The 12417-nt window shown below is 46.3% G+C and overlaps 1 protein-coding gene across 3 annotated transcripts; it reads right to left on the bottom strand.

The window, feature by feature from the left end:
• Positions 1–225: 225 nt before the first annotated feature.
• Positions 226–12394, bottom strand: LOC139381498 (ewing's tumor-associated antigen 1-like). 3 transcript variants are annotated; one of them, XR_011628554.1, is made up of 7 exons: positions 12053–12390; positions 9280–9411; positions 8936–9000; positions 8445–8554; positions 6599–8208; positions 1693–2694; positions 226–1553 (listed from the first exon to the last, which is right to left on the bottom strand). XR_011628554.1 is itself a non-coding variant. In XM_071125094.1 (6 exons), exons 1-6 carry the CDS (start codon positions 12228–12230, stop codon positions 2573–2575), a joined length of 2217 nt encoding a protein of 738 aa, XP_070981195.1. In that variant the 5' UTR covers positions 12231–12394; the 3' UTR covers positions 226–2572. The 3 variants fall into 3 exon arrangements, 1 of the variants encoding a protein (XP_070981195.1); XR_011628555.1 differs by having other exon boundaries at positions 1645–2694; positions 12053–12380; XM_071125094.1 differs by having other exon boundaries at positions 226–2694; positions 12053–12394.
• Positions 12395–12417: the final 23 nt, after the last annotated feature.

Here is a 12417-nt window from a genome sequence, read left to right as displayed (position 1 = left end):
CAGGTGTGGAAGACAAATTAGATTCAATATGAATATAATCCCTCAACTGTCTAATATCGTCCAGAGAGATTAGCTGTTCACAACGTCTGACTTGTCGTTGAATGAGAAACTTACAAAATGTGCTCATTGCCATGTCTGTCATCATTCTTTAAATAAGCCACACCAGTGGAGGCTGGTGGGAAGAGCCACACGTGAGTTGGAATGAATCTGAGAGGAAAAGTAGCATGGTTTTGATGATAGTTTAATGGTGGTTTTGACTCAGAATGAATAACACCATCTAGTAATATTGTATAAGTGGCATGATACTGTGGTCTTTCTGTTCATACCACTGTGACCTGTGCAAATATGGACCACCGTAAGAAATTAAAAAACAAGGTAACTATGACAACGCAAAGAAAAATAAAATGCATAAATTTAAAAAATTAAAAAACAAGATGGTGAAAAAGTCAAATCTAGTCAGTAGTGACATATTCAAGTAAAAATGAAAGGAAAATCAACTTTTCTTTTCTAACACATTGGGTTTTAATAAAGTCGTAAAAGTACTTCAACATAACATCACGCCGTCTTGATTCACAGCCGAGCTGCAGTCTCTCTAAACACACTGCTTTTGATCATCTTTGATTACAGAATCTGAACGAACATTTTGATGAAACAGTATATGCCAGGTGGTTTTGGTCAACACAGTCGTTTTTTAGGTATAACTGGTCATCTCTGGTATATAAAGACAGTAAAAACAAATCTGATGGGAGATACACAGCTCCACCTCTCTCCAGGTCATAACCTGTCTCTACAGTCACTGAGACTTGACTGATACAATGGACCCATTGAGATAACAGAAGTAGATACAGAACCACTTCCTCATAGTATTATACCTAGAGCCCTGTATTTTACATCACCATGTGACATGTCAGGATTTCAACCTTTATTTAAAGCTTTTTATATAGGTTTCCTTCCAATTGGCGACAGGTGTTTATGGGACTATTCAAAACAATCAGAAGAAACATGGGCATTTCCCCACCAGAGACGAGTTTCCATCACACTGGATAAAAGGCTGTGTGTGATGACAGAGCGCACATAAAAAATAAATTCTGTCGTTAAATTCTCACGCACTGAATAAAGAATAAAAATAAAGTTAAATGGGCTTCCATCGCATTTGGGCTCCCGAGTGGCACAGCGGTCTGAGACACTGCATCTCAGTGCAAGAGGCGTCACTGCAGTACCTGGTTCGAATCCGGGCTGTATCACATCCGGCCGTGATTGGGAGTCCCACAGGGTGGAGCACAATTGGCACAACGTCGTCTGGGTTTGACCGTCATTGTAAATAAGAATTTGTTCTGGACTTGCCTAGTTAAATAAAATGTAACATACAAATTGTTGCATTGTATAGCAAATGTGCCCCACTCTGGTTTTGACACGTGCTCTAGCCAACAGCTCACAGATGTGGGTAGGCCTATAGCCTACATGATGAGATTATTACGGGCAAAGGAGAAAGATTTTTTTCTTATTTGTCAAACGGCAGGGAAGCATCGATCATCATGTCACCAGAATAAAGCCTTGATATTGAATGGTAAGGAGCATCAGTGCAAGATGACAAGCTCTTGATATTGAATGGTAAGGAGCATCATCATGTCACCAGAATAAAGCCCTTGATATTGAATGGTAAGCATCATCATCATGTCACCAGAATAAAGCCCTTGATATTGAATGGTAAGCATCATCATCATGTCACCAGAATAAAGCCCTTGATATGGAATGGTAAGCATCATCATGTCACCAGAATAAAGCCCTTGATATTGAATGGTAAGGAGCATCATCACTTTAGACTTTTACCACCCATCTCATATCCCATCTTGTCTAGCGTATATTGTTTTTGTCGACATTTGGACAAGTTTACTGACAAATTTGCCGTTTCCATCAGGTCTGTGGTGACATTTTCTTTCCCGACTCACATAAAGAGTTTGGATGGAAACCTGCTTAGTGTTGGGAGTTATTCTCATTTCTGGGTAAAGGTGCAGAACACAAGGTACTAATATACCACATGCAGTGTAAAGATAATGTACTATAATGTTGCAGCAACCAGGTGAGTTGTGGACCTGTAGTTTATCTGAGAGATACTATTGGAAGACAGCAGAACAAGATCTCCACACTGCTCATCAAGACGACTCATTGTCTACTTGGAATGTCAACAGACGTGTAAACAACAACAACAACAACAACAAAAAGTGACACAAATCTCCCTTTGAGGTGCTGTGAAGGCATTTACAAGCCAACCGGTTCCTGTGACTCCTGATACAGTGTTGCTGTTGTATATTCTACTCAACTTCTCAGTGACCTCCAGAAAGAACAACAGTGAGAATATTAGCAACTAAAAAAAGTGCAGCAGCTCTCAAGTGAGTGAGTGAGTGAGTGAGTCTCAAGCAGTATAGCTCCGTAACACTAAACCGTTCTAGTAGCACCGACAGTGTTCTGTGAAGACACCGTGATACATGTTTATGCTACCTACCTAGCATAGGATAGCTATTCTACAGGTATTGTGGTTTACTGTGTATTAATCTAGTGTCCCAGTGTTGAGTCACAGGGGAAGTCCCCCTGCTTTTAGGGAAGTTTCTCTGGTCCTTCTTCTGGCTATGGCCTCCTGCTTCTTCCTCTCAATCTCCTCTTCCGTGCATCTCCCCGTCTGACTGTTGACAAACACTGAGAAACAAAATCAGATGACATGGAAATTAGGACTCTGAATGCAATTGAAAAGCTTATAAAGACAGAATGTGTCTACAGTGGCTGACGGACAAAAAGCACAGACAATTAGTGTATCAATTTTTATGCACAAAAAGGTAACACATTTACTCAGCCATTTACCTCCTAACCTCTCAGAGCCCTGCTTTTAGGGAAGTTTCTCTGGTCCTTCTTCTGGCTATGGCCTCCTGCTTCTTCCTCTCAATCTCCTCTTCCGTGCATCTCCCCGTCTGACTGTTGACAAACACTGAGAAACAAAATCAGATGACATGGAAATTAGGACTCTGAATGCAATTGAAAAGCTTATAAAGACAGAATGTGTCTACAGTGGCTGACGGACAAAAAGCACAGACAATTAGTGTATCAATTTTTATGCACAAAAAGGTAACACATTTACTCAGCCATTTACCTCCTAACCTCTCAGAGCCCTGACCCAACAGCCATCTATTTACCTCCTAACCTCTCAGAGCCCTGACCCAACAGCCATCTATTTACCTCCTAACCTCTCAGAGCCCTGACCCTACAGCCATCTATTTACCTCCTAACCTCTCAGAGCCCTGACCCTACAGCCATCTATTTACCTCCTAACATCTCAGAGCCCTGACCCAACAGCCATCTATTTACCTCCTAACCTCTCAGAGCCCTGACCCTACAGCCATCTATTTACCTCCTAACCTCTCAGAGCCCTGACCCAACAGCCATCTATTTACCTCCTAACCTCTCAGAGCCCTGACCCAACAGCCATCTATTTACCTCCTAACATCTCAGAGCCCTGACCCAACAGCCATCTATTTACCTCCTAACCTCTCAGAGCCCTGACCCAACAGCTATCTATTTACCTCCTAACCTCTCAGAGCCCTGACCCAACAGCCATCTATTTACCTCCTAATCTCTCAGAGCCCTGACCCTACAGCCATCTATTTACCTCCTAACCTCTCAGAGCCCTGACCCTACAGCCATCTATTTACCTCCTAACCTCTCAGAGCCCTGACCCAACAGCCATCTATTTACCTCCTAACCTCTCAGAGCCCTGACCCAACAGCCATCTATTTACCTCCTAACCTCTCAGAGCCCTGACCCTACAGCCATCTATTTACCTCCTAACCTCTCAGAGCCCTGACCCAACAGCCATCTATCTACCTCCTAACCTCTCAGAGCCCTGACCCAACAGCCATCTATTTACCTCCTAACCTCTCAGAGCCCTGACCCAACAGCCATCTATTTACCTCCTAACCTCTCAGAGCCCTGACCCAACAGCCATCTATTTACCTCCTAACCTCTCAGAGCCCTGACCCAACAGCCATCTATTTACCTCCTAACATCTCAGAGCCCTGACCCAACAGCCATCTATTTACCTCCAAACATCTCAGAGCCCTGACCCTACAGCCATCTATTTACCTCCTAACCTCTCAGAGCCCTGACCCTACAGCCATCTATTTACCTCCTAACATCTCAGAGCCCTGACCCAACAGCCATCTATTTACCTCCTAACATCTCAGAGCCCTGACCCAACAGCCATCTATTTACCTCCAAACATCTCAGAGCCCTGACCCTACAGCCATCTATTTACCTCCTAACCTCTCAGAGCCCTGACCCTACAGCCATCTATTTACCTCCTAACATCTCAGAGCCCTGACCCAACAGCCATCTATTCACCTCCTAACCTCTCAGAGCCCTGACCCTACAGCCATCTATTTACCTCCTAACCTCTCAGAGCCCTGACCCAACAGCCATCTATTTACCTCCTAACCTCTCAGAGCCCTGACCCAACAGCCATCTATTTACCTCCTAACATCTCAGAGCCCTGACCCAACAGCCATCTATTTACCTCCTAACCTCTCAGAGCCCTGACTCAACAGAGCCCTGACCCAACAGCCATCTATTTACCTCCAAACCTCTCAGAGCCCTGACCCAACAGCCATCTATTTACCTCCTAACCTCTCAGAGCCCTGACCCTACAGCCATCTATTTACCTCCTAACCTCTGAGAGCCCTGACCCAACAGCCATCTATTTACCTCCTAACCTCTCAGAGCCCTGACCCTACAGCCATCTATTTACCTCCTAACCTCTCAGAGCCCTGACCCAACAGCCATCTATTTACCTCCTAACCTCTCAGAGCCCTGACCCAACAGCCATCTATTTACCTCCTAACATCTCAGAGCCCTGACCCAACAGCCATCTATTTACCTCCTAACCTCTCAGAGCCCTGACCCAACAGCTATCTATTTACCTCCTAACCTCTCAGAGCCCTGACCCAACAGCCATCTATTTACCTCCTAATCTCTCAGAGCCCTGACCCTACAGCCATCTATTTACCTCCTAACCTCTCAGAGCCCTGACCCTACAGCCATCTATTTACCTCCTAACCTCTCAGAGCCCTGACCCAACAGCCATCTATCTACCTCCTAACCTCTCAGAGCCCTGACCCAACAGCCATCTATTTACCTCCTAACCTCTCAGAGCCCTGACCCAACAGCCATCTATTTACCTCCTAACCTCTCAGAGCCCTGACCCTACAGCCATCTATTTACCTCCTAACCTCTCAGAGCCCTGACCCAACAGCCATCTATCTACCTCCTAACCTCTCAGAGCCCTGACCCAACAGCCATCTATTTACCTCCTAACCTCTCAGAGCCCTGACCCAACAGCCATCTATTTACCTCCTAACCTCTCAGAGCCCTGACCCAACAGCCATCTATTTACCTCCTAACATCTCAGAGCCCTGACCCAACAGCCATCTATTTACCTCCTAACCTCTCAGAGCCCTGACCCAACAGCCATCTATTTACCTCCTAACATCTCAGAGCCCTGACCCAACAGCCATCTATTTACCTCCTAACATCTCAGAGCCCTGACCCAACAGCCATCTATTTACCTCCTAACATCTCAGAGCCCTGACCCAACAGCCATCTATTTACCTCCTAACATCTCAGAGCCCTGACCCAACAGCCATCTATTTACCTCCTAACCTCTCAGAGCCCTGACTCAACAGAGCCCTGACCCAACAGCCATCTATTTACCTCCTAACATCTCAGAGCCCTGACCCAACAGCCATCTATTTACCTCCTAACCTCTCAGAGCCCTGACCCAACAGCCATCTATTTACCTCCTAACCTCTCAGAGCCCTGACCCAACAGCCATCTATTTACCTCCTAACCTCTCAGAGCCCTGACCCAACAGCCATCTATTTACCTCCTAACCTCTCAGAGCCCTGACCCAACAGCCATCTATTTACCTCCTAACCTCTCAGAGCCCTGACCCAACAGCCATCTATTTACCTCCTAACCTCTCAGAGCCCTGACCCAACAGCCATCTATTTACCTCCTAACCTCTCAGAGCCCTGACCCTACAGCCATCTATTTACTTCCAAACATCTCAGAGCCCTGACCCAACAGCCATCTATTTACCTCCTAACCTCTCAGAGCCCTGACCCAACAGCCATCTATTTACCTCCTAACATCTCAGAGCCCTGACCCAACAGCCATCTATTTACCTCCTAACCTCTCAGAGCCCTGACCCAACAGCCATCTATTTACCTCCTAACATCTCAGAGCCCTGACCCAACAGCCATCTATTTACCTCCAAACATCTCAGAGCCCTGACCCAACAGCCATCTATTTACCTCCTAACATCTCAGAGCCCTGACCCAACAGCCATCTATCTACCTCCTAACCTCTCAGAGCCCTGACCCTACAGCCATCTATTTACCTCCAAACATCTCAGAGCCCGGATCCAACAACCATCTATTTACCTCTTAGGAGATGAATAGATGGGTGTTGGGTCAGGGCTCTAAGAGTTAGCATAATACTAGAGCTAAACTGTGGTGGATTATTGTTTTGCCTTTTTATGGGGTAAAAAGCTCACCTTTGTTGCCGATGGCGGCCGAGTCCGACAGATGTCTCTTGAACGATGACGCATGATGGGAATTTGAGTTTGGGAGGGTTCTCGCCGACACTGTCCGTGGCATGACCGACTTTGAGTTCTCCGCTTGGAAGGTTCTAACTCCAAGGGATCCTAGGCCAAATGTTCCACAGCCTGGAGCACCCTTCAGCTGGGTAAACTTGCCCAGACCCTCCCTGCTGCCTAGATGGTTCTGGGACGTGACTGTATGATGTCCGACCCAAACATTTCCTGCTTTCGCTGGAATGTTCCATCTCTGAAAGTGCACAGGGGTGCTGCTCCCATCTCCTGGTGCTGAGTTGGAGCGGCCAGACGTGCAGGTGGTTGACTGTTTACTGCTAGGACCACCTACAGCCGTATCCATAGTCACAGTCCCCTCTCTCGTTGCAGCCAGAGGGGCGGATGGAGGAGCTTTCGGTTTGCTCTCTTGGAAGCGGACCTCAGTGGCATCCGTGGTTACGGAGGCCTCCTTGGACAGGTGCTGACTGTTGGAGATCCTCTCCATGTCGTCACACACCTGATACAGCAGTTCGTCATCGTCACCTTCGTCGTCGTTCCAAAGCAACTCAGAGTCAAACAGGGACTGGAGGTCCTCCTCTGAGAGGTCTTTGAAAGCGGAGTCTGGGGCTGTGGTTCCACGTGAGGTTGGAGTTGTGGCTGTGCTCACCCCATCAGCCTTCCCTTCTGCAGAGTCTCTACTGGGGCCCCTACTCCCCACAGCCGCAGACACGCCGGGCCTGGGTCTCTCAGGCTGGGCCTCTCCAACAGTGAGGAACGGTTTGAGTGCTTCTTTGGTTGTCGGAGCCATATTCACCTGGAAACAAAGGTTGGGCTCCAGCAGGAAAGTGCTTCTGCTGGTGGGCTTGGGTTTAGGACATGGCACAGTGAGGCCACCTCTGTTTGAGGGTTGAAGGTGTGTGCTTGTCCCCTTCCAGACAGAGTGAGAGGGCAGGCTGATAGGATTAGAGGTAGTAGAGGAGGGTGGTAGGGTCTTCTCTGTATCTGTCAGCAGCTGTGTGTGGTCTCTGTCAGTGCTCAGAGTCAGTGAGCTGCTGGGTTTGGGGGACAGCGTTTTCAGCCCCTCGTGATTCTGGGTCATCTCCAACACGATAGGGTCACTGAGAAGGTCATCATCCTCCCAGTCAAAGTCCTCGTCTTTCGCCACAGTCGTCATGGCGTTCCACTGTCCCACTTCCTCTTTACCAGTACGAGCCGATGAACCAGACGTGCTTCCCCCGCCAGGCTTGACCTCCGACTCTTTGACGAGGTCATCGGCAGTGAGACGGCTGACCCCAAATTGAACCTTAACCTCCTGAGAACAGGTGGAGGCGGTCGACCCTTGGCTGAGCCGTCCGGTGACTCGCTGCGTCGGCCCGTCGAACAGAGCGTTAAGCTCCGCCTCTACCAGCTGGGCTGATGACGACATTGTCGTCGGGCCCTTGGGTTCCTCCCCGTAGCGGTTGTTGTTTATGGTATTGTTTGTGTGTTCAGCGCTCCTCTTCTCTCGGTCCTGCTGGTGCATGTTGATGTCAAACTGCCTGGCCAGCTGCATCAAGTCCTCCACTGAGCTTTTCCTGTAGAGAGGAGAGGATGAAGTGAGTGGATGAATGAACGAGGAAGGCATAATGAATATATTGAGGAACCTTTGAAGAAGCTAGTATAAGCACTATCAAAATATCTGAACACAAGAATGATCTGATTAAGAGAACTACTGGAAAAGACAAAACTATTGGACGAGAAATAAACCTTACACGTTAAAATAAAAGGTTTTCAACCTGATTACACAAGTGATTTGTACAAGTTCACTCACCGAGTGGATTTCTTCCTTGCTTTGGGCGGGCGTACCTCTGGGGTACATGGGACAGCACTGTCCCCAATCCACTGGAGCAGAGGACTATCCACAGAGACATGCTGGGCATCCTGGAGAAGAAGACATGGATTACAACAGCTGGTTTGTGTGCTGTGACCGACCTGAAGCTCTGGGGGTACATTCAAGCCAGGGCCCAGGCTTTCACCTCCAGTGCTTCAAGAAGAACCAGATTTAGAATGTCTCTTTGCATCCACTGAAACAAACCAACACAGTAGAATGCCGTCTTTTACATTTTAATATAACGAGGCCTTTATATCCACAGTAACACATGATTCAAAAGCACGTCGGTGCTGCAGGGTGCCAGCATCTATTCATTTATCTTATGTAACTAGGCAAGTTAGTTAAGAACAAATTCCTATTTACAATGACGGCCTATACGCCCATCTATCAATGGACCTCAGTGACACGGTGAACATGTTTTATATACTGACCTTAGGGGCGATCCGATTGACAATGTCTGATATCTCTACAACTCTGGTGTTGCCGGGCCCTTCGCCTGGAGAATAAGGACAGCAACAGTTAAGCCTTCTGATGGCACATATACATAGTAACCACAATCACTTTGGGCACAAAGGCCACTAGCGGAAACTGTGAGTAGCCTGTGTGTAGGCTCTGTGGAGGAATGAAAAATAACAAAAAGATGGGTGGATTGAGGATGACTCATGATGGTCTGATAGGTGTGAGGAGAATGAGGAAGAGAAGGAATGAAGGACAATGTTATGCTAATGTTAAAACTAAATCAGCCTTTTGCTCATCAAGTGACTTAACAACATACCACTTCTAGCAGGAGTAGGTGATGCCGGGTCCCATATGATGTCTTGTAAAATATCTCCATCCCCGGGGGAATCAGCAGTGTTGTTTAAGCCCGTGTATCTGCCCCTCGCTCGTCGTTTGGGGGTCTCCAGATCTGGTGGGAACGAGACAAACTGTAAGGTCACTAGACATACTAAATAAGTGAACAACAAAATGGGGTCTACCTGGTCACGCATGAGTACAATAGGGAGAGCATCAGCGCATGTGGGACTAGGGGTTAATGCATTGTTCAGTTATGCATGGAGCCATGTCATCGTGGAATGCTCTGTCACCAGAGGTTACTCAGTAATGTATAGAGCCATGTCATCGTGGAATGCTCTGCCACCAGAGGTTACTCAGGGAAAAAGTCTGTTTAGCTTTAAAAAATATATTTTTAAATAACCTATCACAGCACCTCTCCTCTTTCTGAAGATATATAAATATATTGTTTTTTTTATTTAACAAGGCAAGTCAGTTTAAGAACAAAGTATTATTTACAATGACGGCCGACCCCGGCCAAACCCTAATGACGCTGGGCCAACTGTGCGCCGCCTTATGGAACTCCCAATCACGGCTGGTTGTGATACGGCCTGGAATCGAATCTGTAGTGACGCTTCTAGCACTGAAGATGCAGTGCCTTAGACCGCTGTGATACAGCCTGGAATCAAACCTGTAGTGATGCCTGTAGCACTGAAGATGCAGTGCCTTAGACCGCTGTGGTACAGCCTGGAATCAAACCTGTAGTGACGCCTCTAGCACTGAAGATGCAGTGCCTTAGACTGCTGTGATACAGCCTGGAATGGAACCAGAGTCTGTAGTGACGCCTCTACCACTGAGATGCAGTGTCTTATATTGCTGTGATAAAGCCTGGAATCTAATCTGTAGTGACGCCTCTACCACTGAGATGCAGTGTCTTATACTGCTGTGATAAAGCCTGGAATCTAATCTGTAGTGACGCCTCTACCACTGAGATGCAGTGTCTTATAATGCTGTGATACAGCCTGGAATCTAATCTGTAGTGACGCCTCTACCACTGAGATGCAGTGTCTTATACTGCTGTGATACAGCCTGGAATCTAATCTGTAGTGACGCCTCTACCACTGAGATGCAGTGTCTTATACTGCTGTGATACAGCCTGGAATCTAATCTGTAGTGACGCCTCTACCACTGAGATGCAGTGTCTTATACTGCTGTGATACAGCCTGGAATCTAATCTGTAGTGACGCCTCTAGCACTGAAGATGCAGTGTCTTATACTGCTGTGATACAGCCTGGAATCTAATCTGTAGTGACGCCTCTACCACTGAGATGCAGTGTGTTATACTGCTGTGATACAGCCTGGAATCTAATCTGTAGTGACGCCTCTACCACTGAGATGCAGTGTCTTATACTGCTGTGATACAGCCTGGAATCTAATCTGTAGTGACGCCTCTAGCACTGAAGATGCAGTGTCTTATACTGCTGTGATACAGCCTGGAATCTAATCTGTAGTGACGCCTCTACCACTGAGATGCAGTGTCTTATACTGCTGTGATAAAGCCTGGAATCTAATCTGTAGTGACGCCTCTACCACTGAGATACAGTGTCTTATACTGCTGTGATACAGCCTGGAATCTAATCTGTAGTGACGCCTCTACCACTGAGATGCAGTGTCTTATACTGCTGTGATACAGCCTGGAATCTAATCTGTAGTGACGCCTCTAGCACTGAAGATGCAGTGTCTTATACTGCTGTGATACAGCCTGGAATCTAATCTGTAGTGACGCCTCTACCACTGAGATGCAGTGTCTTATACTGCTGTGATAAAGCCTGGAATCTAATCTGTAGTGACGCCTCTACCACTGAGATACAGTGTCTTATACTGCTGTGATACAGCCTGGAATCTAATCTGTAGTGACGCCTCTACCACTGAGATGCAGTGTCTTATACTGCTGTGATACAGCCTGGAATCTAATCTGTAGTGACGCCTCTACCACTGAGATGCAGTGTCTTATACTGCTGTGATACAGCCTGGAATCTAATCTGTAGTGACGCCTCTAGCACTGAAGATGCAGTGTTTTATACTGCTGTGATACAGCCTGGAATCTAATCTGTAGTGAAGTTGCCTCTACCACTGAGATGCAGTGTCTTATACTGCATCTCATCTACAGCCTGGAATCAAACCTGTAGTGACGCCTCTAGCACTGAAGATGCAGTGCCTTAGACTGCTGCGCCACTCGGGAGGCCCAACATCTCATCTAACTGTATATAAGAATATGAATATGTATACATTAATAGTGTGTAAATAGTATTTTTGTTGTCTCTATGTGTCTTTCTAATATATATAACTCTTATTATGTTTTATAATTGTATATAATGCCTTTGGCTATAACTGTTTTGTACTTTGTAATTTATTTGTAAGGTACTCAGGAAGAGTAGCTGCGGCATTTACTGTAGTTATAATTAAAGATTCTAATTAAAAAGCTAATGGGGATCCTAATAAACAAAACCAACGTTTTGGAACGTTCAGATACAAATAGAACGAGGAATCACATCAGCTCTATACATTGCATTTCTATCTGCAACGTTGAAGAACGTTTGGCAACTGAACGTGGCCCTGGCTAGCTACGTCTATGCCCAGCTAATTAACGTTAGAGCTGTTTATCCTGCAACCTACACGGACGTTTGCCAAAGTTAGCTATTGAGTCTAGATGTTGTTAGCTACCCAACTAGCTGGTTAGCAATACCATTCCCGTGCACTTTTAGCAACCATCTTACCTTTAGAACGAGTATGTGGTGACTTCCTGACAGAAGGTGAAGATTGGGGTGTCAGTTTCTGACTTTTACCCGATTTGTTTGTTCTCAGCCTTTTTTGTGAAAATGTGGAACCATGACTCCAGATTTCACTTAAGTCATTTGAGCCAGTGTTATGGTCGTGCTTTCTTGGATTTGGCATATTTCGCCGTCAGTTTTCTTGTTCATCATTTGACTTGGCCATTTAAACGCAAATTGAATCGTTTGTCATTATCCGATTGCTTATCTTCGTGGGTAAAAGTGTGCTGTGTTTGTGTTCAGCACGTACGCCGCCATGATGTTGTGTGACGTCACGCCAAAACGCATAAACCTGATTGGTTAATAGCGCC

Source organism: Oncorhynchus clarkii, chromosome 23, assembly GCF_045791955.1.
Source record: "Oncorhynchus clarkii lewisi isolate Uvic-CL-2024 chromosome 23, UVic_Ocla_1.0, whole genome shotgun sequence".
Classification (NCBI taxonomy): Eukaryota; Metazoa; Chordata; class Actinopteri; order Salmoniformes; family Salmonidae; genus Oncorhynchus; species Oncorhynchus clarkii.
The sequence above is the reverse complement of the archived record's forward strand: the minus strand, read 5'-3'. Positions and strand labels throughout refer to the sequence as shown.

Excerpts from the sequence above, each read along its gene's own strand:
- LOC139381498 (XM_071125094.1), bottom strand. The coding sequence starts at position 12,230 with ATGCCAAATCCAAGAAAGCACGACCATAACACTGGCTCAAATGACTTA. Across the intron at positions 9,001-9,279 it reads ACCTACTCCTGCTAGAAGTG|GCGAAGGGCCCGGCAACACC; the intron begins GTATGTTGTTAA and ends CTTATTCTCCAG. Across the intron at positions 8,209-8,444 it reads GCAAGGAAGAAATCCACTCG|GAAAAGCTCAGTGGAGGACT; the intron begins GTGAGTGAACTT and ends TCCTCTCTACAG.